The sequence below is a fragment of the Vulpes lagopus genome, chromosome 16 (assembly GCF_018345385.1).
Source record: "Vulpes lagopus strain Blue_001 chromosome 16, ASM1834538v1, whole genome shotgun sequence".
Taxonomy (NCBI): Eukaryota; Metazoa; Chordata; class Mammalia; order Carnivora; family Canidae; genus Vulpes; species Vulpes lagopus.
Genome location: NC_054839.1, coordinates 10659599 through 10673878, shown reverse-complemented (window position 1 = coordinate 10673878; position 14280 = coordinate 10659599). Strand labels below are relative to the sequence as shown.

General features: G+C 42.5%; 2 protein-coding genes across 7 annotated transcripts in view; both read right to left on the bottom strand.

Moving 5' to 3' along the window:
- Positions 1-14280, bottom strand: part of NALCN (sodium leak channel, non-selective) — a 314412-nt gene that overhangs the window by 41380 nt on the left and 258752 nt on the right. For all 6 annotated transcript variants that reach the window (XM_041731319.1, XM_041731318.1, XM_041731317.1 and 3 more), the window contains 4 exons: positions 7723-7824; positions 7216-7285; positions 3764-3855; positions 3553-3675 (listed from right to left, as the gene is read on the bottom strand). In XM_041731319.1, the coding sequence (XP_041587253.1) occupies positions 3553-3675; positions 3764-3855; positions 7216-7285; positions 7723-7824 (387 nt within the window). The remainder of the gene's footprint in view (positions 1-3552; positions 3676-3763; positions 3856-7215; positions 7286-7722; positions 7825-14280) is intronic.
- LOC121476979 (mitochondrial import inner membrane translocase subunit Tim17-B-like) lies at positions 5080-5762 on the bottom strand. Its single transcript, XM_041731136.1, has one exon. It carries the CDS (start codon positions 5760-5762, stop codon positions 5346-5348), a length of 417 nt encoding a protein of 138 aa, XP_041587070.1. The 3' UTR covers positions 5080-5345.

The window sequence follows — 14280 nt, the reverse complement described above, 5'->3', positions numbered from 1 at the left end:
CCTCAGAAAAGACCCCGAATAGCCAGGGGAATTTTAAAAAAGAAAACCATAGCTGGAGGCATCACAATGCCAGATTTCAGGTTGTACTACAAAGCTGTGGTCATCAAGACAGTGTGGTACTGGCACAAAAACAGACACATAGATCAATGGAACAGAATAGAGAACCCAGAAGTGGACCCTGAACTTTATGGTCAAGTAATATTCGATAAAGGAGGAAAGACTATCCATTGGAAGAAAGACAGTCTCTTCAATAAATGGTGTTGGGAAAATTGGACATCCACATGCAGAAGAATGAAACTGGACCACTCTCTTTCACCATACACAAAGATAAACTCAAAATGGATCAGAGATCTAAATGTGAGACAAGAGTCCATCAAAATCATAGAAGAGAACACAGGCAACACCCTTTTTGAGCTCGGCCACAGTAACTTCTTGCAAGATACATCCACAAAGGCAAAAGAAACAAAAGCAAAAATGAACTATTGGGACTTCATCAAGATAAGAAGCTTTTGCACAGCAAAGAATACAGTCAACAAAACTAAAAGACAACCTACAGAATGGGAGAAGATATTTGCAAATGACATATCAGATAAAGGGCTAGTTTCCAAAATCTATAAAGAACTTATTAAACTCAACACCAAAGAAGCAAACAATCCAATCATGAAATGGGCAAAAGACATGAAGAGAAATCTCACAGAGGAAGACATAGACATGGCCAACATGCACATGAGAAAATGCTCTGCATCACTTGCCATCAGGGAAATACAAATCAAAACCACAATGAGATACCACCTCACACCAGTGAGAAAGAGTTAAAGAGTTAAAAATAGACCTGCCCTACAACCCAGCAATTGCACTGTTGGGGATTTACCCCAAAGATTCAGATGCAATGAAACGCCGGGACACCCGCACCCCGATGTTTCTATCAGCAATGGCCACAATAGCCAAACTGTGGAAGGAGCCTCGGTGTCCATCGAAAGATGAATGGATAAAGAAGATGTGGTCTATGTATACAATGGAATATTACTCAGCAATTAGAAACGACAAATACCCACCATTTGCTTCTACGTGGATGGAACTGGAGGGTATTATGCTGAGTGAAATAAGTCAATCGGAGAAGGACAAACAGTGTATGTTCTCATTCATTTGGGGAATATAAATAATAGTGAAAGGGAATATAAAGGAAGGGAAAAGAAATGTTGGGAAATATCAGGAAGGGAGACAGAACATAAAGACTCCTAACTCGGGGAAACGAACTAAGGGTGGTGGAAGGGGAGGAGGGCGGGTGTTGGAGGGGAATGGGTGACGGGCACTGAGGTGGACACTTGACGGGATGAGCACTGGGTGTTTTTCTGTATGTTGGTAAATTGAACACCAATAAAAATTAATTAAAAAAAAAAAGAAGTGACAAATACCCACCATTTGCTTCAACGTGGATGGAACTGGAGGGTATTATGCTGTGTGAAGTAAGTCAATCGGAGAAAGACAAACATTATATGTTCTCATTCATTTGGGGAATATAAATAGTAGTGAAGGGAATATAAGGGAAGGGAGAAGAAATGTGTGGGAAATATCAGGAAGGGAGACAGAACATAAAGACTCCTAACTCTGGGAAACAAACTAGGGGTGGTGGAAGGGGAGGAGGGCGGGGGGTGGGGGTGAATGAGTGACGGGCATTGAGGGGGGCACTTGATGGGATGAGCACTGGGTGTTATTCTGTATGTTGGTAAATTGAACACCAATAAAAAATAAATTTATTAAAAAAAGAATTTCCCTCATGATTATTCAGTTAAATTTCCAGAAATTAGATGGAGCTCTTTCCCCTGTGTTGAACCATGATCTTGAGTGATTTATATAGAATTTCTTGTCCTCCTGCCCACATTGTAAGTTTTGCTTTCAGGAAGCCGGTGCCCAAGCTTCAGTGAAGCCCCTGATGGTCTGGATGTGTGTGTGTTCCCAATTACAGTAAAGTCTTCCTCCATCCACATCAGCTGCAGAGCTGACAAAAGGAGGCTAAGTCCACACTAAATGAGGTGGAGAATTAGCAATTAGATGTTAGCATGGAGGCAGCCAACAGGATAAATCCAGATGAAACACTCACTTGGGGAACTGATCAAATAAACTCTAAACTACCTGCTTCTTTCTTTTACTTTGTGAAAACTCAGGGTGGTTTTTAATCATTAGGACTCAGGTGCCTTAAATTGGGAGGGTCTTTCCAGAACGGCTGAGAGAACACTAGACTGTCAGTCAGAGAGAGCCATGCACTAGTTGGGGTCTCTGAGCAGAGCCAGGCCCTTAACCTCTGCTAATTTAAATGTTCTCCTTTGTTGGGGGTTGGGAGCAGAGGGGGAGGACATACAAATGACACCAAACAGTTTGCCAGGTGTCCTCCAACCCTGAATATTACCACGCTATTGTAACAAAGTAGTATAGACCAAGTAGCTTAAACAACAGAAACATTTTCTCTGAGTCCTGGAGGGAGAAGCCCGAGATGAAGGTGTGGGCAGGGTTGGTCTCTTCTGGGGGCTGTGAAGGAAGGATCTATTCTAGGTCTCCCTCCTTGGTTTGTAGATGGCCGTCTTCTCCCTATGTCTTCATACTGTCTGCCCTCTCTAGGTGTCTGTGTCCACATGTCCTCCTCTTCTTAGGACAGTAGTCCTAAGGACAGTGGTGGATTAGGGCACACCTCAATCACCTCATCTTAATTTAATTAACTCTTGAAAGAGGATATTTCCAAATAAAGTCACATTCTGAGGTACTAGGGGTTAAGGCTTTAACATACAATTTTTTTTTGGGCAGGGGGACACACATAGTTCAGTCCAAAACAGATAGTGATGATCATATGATACTAATAACAGCATCGAGGAAGATCCAACTTAGATGGAAAGCTTTCACACTTCCTCCAGGACTCTGAAGGTCTTCAGGATGTTTACTAAAGTTATGCAGCACAAAAACTCCATTTTATCCACTGGTTGCCTTCTAAAATTGACTTGGGTCATCACAAATGCTGCATCCTCCTGGTCGACCAGACTGCCTGCCTCTTACACATGTCTTCCACATGGGTAGGGAAGAGACACTGGCCAGTGAGTTTATTCTCATAATAGTAATGGAAGCACTAGTCAACTTTATTTTTATTTTACATTATTCTAGAGTAAACCAATTAGGGTATTTTAGCCACAAAGAAACTCAAGAAGATGTAGGCAATGACCTTCCTTATGTCATTCAGTCTATGCTTGGTTCAGTATTTCCAAAACAAAACGTGGAGTTAGTAACACTGACAGAAATGTATTTGGTGACTGTTAAAATGAGCACGTAAAGGTGGCTGTTCAGTGGTTCATAAACGTGAGTTTTATATAAATGTTAACGACTTGCAACCTTTGTTTGTTTTCCACCTGGTCGGCCACTCGGCAAAGAGGAGCAGCATGATTAATTAGCCCACGGTTTATTTTGTGACCCCATTAGGATTACATGCTCCTTCTCCCTCCTATGACAACCTCTCCTGCTGTTTGTATGACTCAGGCCAAACACCTGGCTGAAATGGAGTGTACTTACGCATTGAAGCGTGCCCGGACCACCACCCGGCAGAAGTTTCTGAACCTGTGCTCCCGTCCAACTATGAACAGTGGCTTGTCGAAGTATGGGTGATTCTCTCTCAGCTCCTCTTCCTGCACTTTCCTGGAAGTGGAAATTTATGTACAGTAATGCTGAGGGAAAGGCTGTCATTCCAGCACGAGGGCCCAGAAACAACTGTAGCACTCCGTACCTTTTCATTTCTGCTTGCTCCTTTTTTTCCTGGATCATCTTGATTTCACTGTCTTCTCTCTGTGCATTTCTATATCTCACTGTATTGGAGTGCTAGAAATACAATAAAAGGAAGACTTTTTTGAAGGCCCAAAAAGATCATTTAAAAAAAACTGAAGTTAATATCTTTATTTTAACATATATTTTAAATGGCCACATTCATCTTAGGGCATTTTTTTTCCTTGTACAGGGTATTTCTTTTTTCAAAAAAAAATTTGTTGAGGACCTATTATGTGCCAGGCACTTTTGCAGTGCTGGGAATATGGCAAAAAAGCAAAAACAGAGGATGAAATCCCGCTCTTATGGGGCTGACATCCTAGTCAGGAGAGACAGATAAAAATTCAATCATAATATGGGATGCTGTTAGAAGATATCCAGTGCTATGTTATCAACAAAGTGGATAGAGAGTGCTAGAAGGCTCCAACTTTGAACAGACTGGTCACAGCAGGCCTCAATAAGAAGCTGTTATTTGAGCAAAGATGAGAAGGATCTGCGGGCCGCTAGGTATCTGCAGAAATGTGCTTTTCCAGAGGAAGGGAGGTCCTCATGTGTAGGGAACAGCTGCGTGCACCTGGAACAGCCAAGATGCCCTGTGGGTGGAGTCAAGAGGGCAAGCACCAGTAGACATGGAGGCCAGAGGCATGGGAGGGGCCTGATGATGAACGACTCCGACTCTGGTTTTCACTCCATGGGACATGGATGTTGCTCAAATAACCTGGTAGATATTATCAAGGATTCTTTTGATTTCATTATCTGTATCTTCTGTCATTGGAGTGAGACAGATGAAACTCTCTATTTTAAATTGCTTCTGTTATGGAGAAAAAGACATCAGGAGTGATTTCTTAGGAAATTAGCAGAGCCTCATCACCTTTTGCTATGGAGAAGATAGCACACCTCAATCACACATTTATTATATGTCTGTGTAATAAATAGAGTAAAAAAATCTTTGGGGGAGCCTGGGTGGCTCAGTCAGTTAAATGTATGCCTTTGGCTCATGTCATGATCCCACGATCCTGGAATCGAGCCCTGCATTGGGCTCCCTGCTCGGCGGGGAGCCTGCTTCTCCCTCTTCCTCTGCCTGCTGCTCCCGTTGACTGTGCTCTCTCTCTCTCTCTGTGTGTGTGTGTGTCAAATAATTAAAAAAAAAAAAAAAGTCTTTGAAGAAGAAGTAAGCCTCTGGAATTGGGACTATTCAGGTAAGGCCTTTTGTTGTGTATATTTAAACACATATTTTCAAAGCCATGTTCTAATTTTTTTTTTTTCAAAATTGGCTTTAAATACTCATCAGGGTGCCAGGAAAGGGGACTGGGATGAGAACTTGTTACATGTGAATTTGGGGTTGGGGTGCCCTGAGAGAGAAGGGGACCCATCCGTCAGAGCAGCTGGGGTGCCCCACCCCCCCACCCTGGGACAAGGGAACAGAGTAGAGGCCCTCTCTGGAGGGTCCCAGGGCCAACTAGGAGCCAGCCCTCCCTTCGAGGTAGATCATCGGGGAGGGAACGGAGGAGGAGCTCCCACGGTGGTGATGACAGACAGTCACATCCTTAGTGGTACTGCTGATAGCTGGGATAGCCTGGGGCTGGGGTACCCTCCTTAGGGGGCAGCTGGCTGGGGTCCTCCAAGAACGGGGGTGCATTGCGGAACTGCTGGGCAGTATAGCGAGTAAGGAGGATGCCAACACCCTCTATGAGAGCCAAGAGGATTCCCCCCATCATTGCTGAGCCCACCATGGCCAATGGGCCACTGCGGGCAGCCAGCACAGCCCCAGTCAATGCTCCGCTGGTAATGGAATTCCAGGGATCTTCTTTGCCCCGCAGGCGCACCAGGCCACAGTCGATGGTGGAGAACAGGCCCCCCCACACTGCAAAGCTACCTCCAATCTGCGGGGCTCTGATCCTCACAGCGTTGATACTACCTCTAGTAGTTGCCTCTCTGAATTTGCTTCTAGAAATTTTCTCCATGCAACATGCCTGGCCCCCAGATTATACGTACTTAGGCCATATGTACTGATCACAATTCCATGTAGACCATGTGGTAGATCATATCAGACAGACCTCTGGCTTAAAAATCATGGCACTAACAGATGTGTGCACCAATGAGAACCCAGCAAAATGGGTAATGATGGTATCAGGTGTTCTCATCACCAACTTCTTCTGTTGTCAGTTGTGTCTGGAACACTTAGGATAGTTTACTCTAAGATAGCAGTTTCTACAGACTGAAAGCAGTTGGATTATTCTGGCAACTCCAGAAACTCTTAAGAAATATGAGGAAAAAGTAGTGAAAAAGACAAACAAAAACCCCAAAACCCTAAGGCTTTTCTTTTGCTAGACCTCATTTCTCAAATGCCATCCTTGGCTCTGAACATTCGAGACTCTTTTCTTAATGAATTTAGCCAGACTTAACTGAAGACCTCTATTTTAATGAGGGTGTCACTAATGTTAATTATTTAATATGCACTTTGTAAGTCTCTTAGATACCTCAGCATGACACAGCTGCTGGTGAGTCTAACTCAGAGGCTAGACTTCTGCCTCCATGGGTTTCCCTGGGTTCTCAGGTGGCTTGTTTCTTCTCTTTGTTTGAGTCTATGGTCTAATACAGATGTGTGAACACTATCTTCTCAAACACTTCCTGCCTCCAAATCTACATCTTTGATTTCTTAACATCATTTTTGTTTTCTTTATAATGCAGAGCAAAACTGTCACAGCAATGGACACATGATGGAGAATAAGTGTTCTTTAAAAAAAACACTTCCAGAAATGATTATATATTTGTTTCCTTGCTTAGTCTTTGATCTCTTTTACTAACATCTAAGTTCCTGGAAGGCAGAGTTTTTGTCTTGTTTCCCCACTGCTCCTCATCACTTAGAACAGGGCCTGGAACATAATAAACACTTGGTAAATATTTTTTGAGTCAGTTAATAAATCAATGAATGACCTGGAGTCTAAAAGCAAAGAAATTCTTGGGAAATAGTATGCAGTCTTTGATGGAAAAATTCTTCTAGAAATAGGATTTTATTTCCTAGTATGTAAAGCCTTAAAGTTATCTAAATCTACTGGATCTAGATTCTAGAATATTTGGAAATTAATAAAGGCTTAAAGTTAATGATACAAATCAATTCTATAAAATGCTTTAAATATCTTGAACACCAATCAAAGGCAAATGACATCACTTTTGTGTTGCTATCTTAATGAAGACAGGTGCTTTGTGGAATATCTGGATTTTTGAAAGGTTATTGATCACTCTTCTGTACTGGCCATCTAATTTGCTTCCGGAGTTTCCTGATTCCCTCTGGTATAAAGTCTTATGGAGACAGGACAATGTTACAGAAGGACCCATGCTCTAGAATAGTCTAAGCAGCTATATAAATGCATTTTCATAATGTCTCCCAAATCCAAAGCATTGCTTAGAACTTACGTCTTGAGTCAGGGTTTCAAGAGATTTGCCCCTGCTGATCCTCTGGCTGTTGGATCCATGTCTTAGTGACCTAAAACAACCACAACCAACTGCTCATTACATCCAAGACCAAATCTTTTTTTTTTCTTCCAAGACCAAATCTTAACTTTTAAGCAATGACCATTATAAGTCCAAAATAAAGTAACTTTTCTGATGCCATCTCAAATGCTTATTATTTCTTTTCATAGTGAAAGCTTTCATGTATTCAAATGTCTTTGTTCTCACCTAACAAATTTCAGAATTTTTCTTTCTGATTTTAAAACAATTTGGTCATCACCAAGGAAAAAGTTTTTGAAAGAATATTTGAATCTTTGACTCTGATTGTGAGTTTTGTTATCGTTGCCATCAGCAAATAGAACAAAGTTCCTCACACACCCCTGTCTGCTAACTGGGGCTGTGCGCGGAGAGCATTTCCTGTAAAACTCCTTTCCTTGGTTTCTCTGCAGCTTTGTCTCCTGGTGTATTTACCTGCGCTCCTGGCGGATATGATGCTGCACACTGAGAATTGACCTTTCCTTTGCTGGCTGCCCCTCAAATGATCCGCTCAGCATGCGCTGTCGAGTGCAAGCTCTAGGAAAAAAAAGGAGCCCGAGATAAATGCCTGATCGGTACACTTGGGTTGAATAATACACAACTGCTCATTATTCTTATTATTATTAAGGAAACAGCAATGATAGGGCAAAGCACAGCAAATGACACATAACCATAAAGGAAAATGGGCTTGAGGCTCTGTGTCAAGAACACTTACAAAGCAGAACTGTCACAGCTACGGGCGGTGCTGGAAAATAAACGGAAAGCTCCTGCCTGCCACGACTTGCTTGCCCCCACCCAAGGAGAGAGCTCCCATCAGGATTCTGCAAGCAGTAGGGCTAGCCTAACCCTAGGTAAGTATGATGTTCCTTTTGAATTTAGACGAGGAGGTTTCTAAGAACAGCCCTTTGGGGAAGGATTTGTCTACCCAGGCCTCTGGGATGATAGAGTATATGTTCCAAAGAGATTTTGCGGAACTCCAGGTAAATAGGAGAACATAAAACTAGAAGCAAAAGTGACGTGTAAAGAGAAGTAATTAAAGCTGAGATTAATAACTAGAGGAACCTCAGTCCGAAGCCTGTGAATTACAGGTAACCAGTTACCACTTTCTTTGCAACCACGAAACTCTGAAGACTTTTTAAAACATGCCCACTTGAAACCATATGTGGGCTGCTATAGTTTCAGATTTGCTAATGAGGGAAGATAATTGGGTGACTCAACACCTGGGGTGTGAATGATTGGAAGAGAAAACAAAACTCCTCTTCCAGAAAGCTCTCTCCAACTGGAAATGACAGCAATTCCCTTGGTGTTGTAGTCAAGTGGAAAGAAAATAATACAGAGGCCCAGAGATCTGTGTTCCACAGGCGACACTGTCACAGACTAGGTGAGGGGCCTTTGGGCTCAGTTTTCTTATTGGTAAAGTGAGGACAAGACCTTGATCTCAAGGAAAACTCACAGACTTAAAATGCAATGATTTTACAATATGCAAATCCTATGATGCTGTATTTGTTCAATTAATCAATGATTTGTTCAGAACACATGACTTCTGTTATTGCCTTAGATAGATCTTTCATACTTATGTTTCCTAAAACACATCTCTAGACTGGCTTTGAATTAGATTATCACTGTCTTGGAGTTAAGATCTTAAAAAAGAGATCCACATCTATTTAGCATACTTTGAAGCAGCTCTTATGATATCACCTGTATATTCAAGTAGTTAAAAATGCTTTTGATGCCAATGAAGATAATTACGGTACCTCTGTAAATCATGCAAATTCAGTGAATGTAAATGTATTATAGGAAGCAATCCCTCGTTCCCCAAATCACTCTTCTTAGTTTAATAAGCACCATGGACCATTTCGAGATGAAATCCAAAGTCAAAATTTTATGAAACACCAAGGATTCATGGCATGATAGACAGAGAATGTGCTTATTTCCAGGACTAGAATGGCATCCCACAGGAAGACACATTTATAAGTTAGGCTGAGTTCACAAAGGTTTAGCACGATCATGTATGATGTATGTATACTAAGAATTGTTCTTTAGACCAAGGACTGCAAATCACGAAGCATCCAGAGAACATCTATTTGTGTGTGTGTGTGTGTGTATGTGTGTGTGTGTGTGTGTGTTTAAGATTTTATTGATTTATTCACGAGAGACACACAGAGAGAGACATAGGCAGAGGGAGAAGCAGGCACCCCATGGGGAGCTTTATGCAGGACTTGACTTCAGGACCCCAGGCTCATGACTTGAGCCAAAGGCAGATGCTTAATCACTGAGCCAACCAAGCATCCTTGGAGAACACCTATTTGGAGAACAGTGTTATCCTGGCACAGATGGAGAGATCTCTGCCATTTGTGTAAATGTCAAGGCTTAACCTTTGGCCACTCTCTTAGTAACCTTTATTTTTTTGTCACAAGACTCCCCCCAAAGTAGTTGAGCCCCTACTCCTTACATACAAAACACATACAACTCAATTACAGTACATCTTTTTGAGCTGGCTGTCCCTGCTCTGTTTGAAATGGAAGAATATCACTGACTTTGAGCTGCCTGTGATAAAGGTCTGTTGGAAGTTGCCTGAGAGCTCAGGCTAAGCATGCCCCACCATTCTTGCTGGGGAAAAGTCAGGACTGCATCTATGGATTGCGGAACCTCATATGATATAAGAGCTGGGACATCCAAGTCATTTTAACACACCCGCACCCACTGGGGCGGCTCTGCAGATCCTGTTGAGACTCCCTTCTCTGGCTGAACAGGGAAGGTCTCCAAGGTGGGTGGAGGCAGATCCACTATTGGTAAGACTCCACACCCTGTGGCATCTCTTCTAATCACCTCCACCATCAACATGGCTGAAGCGTGGTGAGAACGCAACCCTTTTTCCTCTTTGGCTCAAGATCAGCCCTTTCTTTCCCGTTGGGGTCTAGAAAAATCAGAACATAACAGGAAAAGGAGCTGGAGTTTCAGCTATACATGGGACATATGAATCTTTGTTCTCTGTATGAGAAGGTCAGGGTGATAGGGTTTTTAGCTCTACCCTGCAATCAGAAAATGTGTTTAATCAGACTGAGATGGCCACTCCTATGTGCATAATATATAAAGACACTGGCTTTATTTTTTTAAAAGATTATTTATTTATTTATTCACGAGACACACAGAGAGAGGCAGAGACATCGGCAGAGGGAGAAGCAGACTCCAGCGGGAGCCTGATGCAGGACTCAACCCCAGGACCCTGGGATCAAGACCTGAGCCAAAGGCAGACACTCAGCTACTGAGCCACCTAGGCATCCCAAAAGCAGTGGCTTTCATTTCCTTTTCCTATCACTTTCTCCTGTGGATATAACAGTGTTAGTAAAATTTCAAATCAGAATAATGAGAAAAAGTTAAATCATGTAACAAATGACTTCAGAGTTCTGCTCCAGCCAAGCATACACCTTGGTGGTCTTCAACTCCTTACTGAGGGGACCTGCCAGAGCCTGTGTTCTCTGAGCAGAGGCTGCTTATCCACCACCTCTTTCCCTGGAATTCCAAAGGTACCCACATAACCTGAGCAAAGTGAAGTCAGGCAGATGTGGCCCCTTCCCTCAGTGCCATGAGGTCACCTTTGGTGTCTCAGGCTCGGTGTGATGTCTCTGAGCTCCTATGCCAGCCCCACACCCCAGTGCTGCTCTTATATCTGTTCTAGAACAATGGTCAACAACTATCTCCATCTTCATTTAGCAGCTCAACTCTTGCTGAGTCTCTTCTTAGACCAAATGCTCTGATGTCTCACTCTTTCCTTTGAGTGTCCAATGGTTTTTGAAGTAGGAAATTCTCTAGGTATGTGCTAGAGTTTCTTAGCTGAAAACTAGGAGCAACATTCATCTAGCAAACTGCTAAATAAACATTTGGGTGAAGGCAATTTGCAGAGATTGGGGTGGGTGGGGGGCACATGAAGGGCAGTTCATTTGAAGGCTCCTGCAGGCTTTATTTCCCCTACTGAGGACAGTGGTGGATCTTACCAAAATTAAAACTCAAAATTCTCTTCTAGGCACTGTATCTATTATGGTTAATAACTAGCTATTTATCTATAATAGTTTTCACACAAAAATAACAGGTAATGGTATAAGAGAAACTTTTTCTACAGATACATAAATCTGTCTGAAAAAAACCTATGGGCAGGATACCTATGGGCAGGATACCTGGGTGGTTGAGCGTCTGCCTTTGGCTCAGGGCATGATCCCGGGGTCCTGGGATTGAGTCCCGCATTGGGGTTCCTATGAGGAGCCTGCTTCTCCCTCAGCCTAGGTCTCTGCCTCTCTTTCTGTGTCTCTCATGAATAAATAAATAAAATCTTTAAAAAAAACCTATGGGAAAAACCTAATTACATTATACAAAAGAACTATGAGTTTCCTTTGCATGAAGGCAGGAACTCAATGGAAGGACATAAATCTGGGGTGGGAGGAGTGATGCAGGGAGCAAGAGAAGGAAGCTGCAAAATACTTCTGCCCTGAGGATACCTGGACATTAAGCAGGTATAGAAAGAAGGCCACATTAGGACATTTCTGCATAAATAAAACAGCCTTATACAGAAGCCATTGTCACATTCTTTGATAAAATAAAATATTTTGCTACTTTGGAAAATAACAGGCTTGGGAGAAAATTATTCACTTCAATCAGGCACAACTGGATTCCATGAAGAGGTCACATATTCTCTAATACAATGTGCCAAGGCTCACATCAAAGTATGGTAAACATTTGCTTGCTTGCTTGCTTGCTTATTTATTTATTTATTTATTTTTAAAGATTTTATTTATTTATTCATGAGAGACACAGAGAGAGAGGCAGAGACACAGGCAGAGGGAGAAGCAGGCTCCATGCAGGGAGCCCGATGTGGAACTCGTTCCCAGGTCTCCAGGATCAGGCCCTGGGCCGAAGGTGGCACTAAACCACTGAGCCACCCAGGCTGCCCCTGCTTTATTATTTTTAAAAGGAAATATAATTTTATTATATACAAGTATATATTGTAATCCAAACTGTGAACTGTGAACTAGTATTTCCGACCTGTATAACAGAATTACACACTTTGACACAAATGGGTTCGGAGAAGTAATATAAAGTGAGAAATGAATATTCACCTACGTGAAAGCACAGACAAATGTTTTATGTCCCATGTTCCTACAGCATGGAGCCAAAGTTGTTCAATGCTTATGGCATTTTGTCATCATTGGTCACCCCCCTCATTAGATGGCAAGTTCTTTAGGCACCATGTAATTGCTCATCCTTATGTTCCCAGGAAGTGCAGCTCCTGGCATACTCCCAGGTAGAGCGATGGCCAGGAGGAGTAGGTGCTAGGTGGAGAGGAAGAGGGAGACGGACAACATAGGAGGCTGAGGGAGGTATGGGGCTGGATCTGGAACTTGCTAGTCTCAAAGTTCAAACAGCACATTAGGTTAGTACTTTCATACCCAGCAGCATAGCTCAGATACAAAGTTCTGCCTTCAGCTGGATGCCTAAGGTGAAGTCAGTTTGAGAACACACGAGTTTTAGAATCATGCAATTCCAACCTCAGCTTTTGCTTGGTTGTGGGACCTCCGGCAGGTGACGAGCATTCCCTGAGCCTCTGTGTCCCATATGTAAAATGGGTAATGATAGCACCTTTTCCACCAACTTCATAGGGAGTAGGGAAGATCAACTATGATTATGAATGTGCCAGTCTTTGGAAACACCGACACTTCATTTACATTTTAGTTGCTATTATTTACTTTTCTATCTTGTCCCATATCATGGTTGGTAATAAAACATTCTACAGAGGGTGGAAGACAGAAGAGCAATTGTGACACAAGGTCATGCAGGAAGGTAAGTCTTCTCTGTTCTGAACCTGATCAACAGCGATATATGCCATGGACTACAGCTGCCATCTCTTAACCTGTCTCCATGTAGCCACTCTCAATAAACGTGGTACGTTATTATCCCAAGCAAAGTGATCTCTGAAATGAACTCCTGCAATGCTACCGTGCAGGTGTTTCTAAGATGGCCCCCAATGATCCTGCCTCCTGGTTTTCATGCTTTGGCATAACCCAAGAATGTGTGCAGGACTTAATGATGTGCTCTTAAATATAAGGGAAAAAAAGACAAAAACAAAAACAAACAAATATAAGGTAAATAAATGGGATGGGATAGATCACAAAACAAATGCATTCCATCTTCCTCACTTGCTGGTTCTGCCGAAACAAGCTGCCATGTTGTCCCATGTCATGGTTGGTATTAAAACATTCTACAGAGGGTGGAGGACTCTCTGTGGAATGAAGAGATCCACTCTTTAAGGAATGACAAGGGTGGACTTCTGCTAAGTGCACGAGGAAGGAATGGAAGCATTAATCTAACCGCTCACGGGGAGCTAAATCTTATTAAGAACAGGAGAGTGATCTAGGTAGGGGGTTCCTCCCGAGTAAGTCAAAATGCCTGCAGCCCAGTGAGAGACCCAGCCAAGCCACACCCAGGTCCCCGACTCAGACTCCGAGATTAATCTGCATTGTTTCAATCACCAAGCTTTGGAGTAACTTGTTACCGGGCAATTTAAGAGTGATGATAACTAATACCGTTATCATTGCTGTCTTAAAATCTTCAACATCTTATTGCTCCTCAGAGAAAGATTAAGACTAGAAGCTCAGCACGGCATCAAAGTCCTGTAGGGTCCACCTCATCTTTCACCATTAGGGTTAAAGACCAAAGAGGGTGACAGCACTCCCACTGTGTCACTCTCCTTGGTCTTTTGGTTCCTTATGGTTCCTTTTGGTTTACCTCTCTCCAAAGAGCTCCAGGAGAGCAGGGCTTGACTTACTCATTGCTCAATTATTACTTCACCTTGCACACAGTAGGTGCTCAACAAATTTTGTGAAACCAGTAAACCTTGAAATTTTGTGAAGATCAAATATTTTATTTTATTTTTTTAAAAATATTTTATTTATTTATTCATGACAGAGTGAGAGAGAGGCAGAGACACAGGCAGAGGGAGAA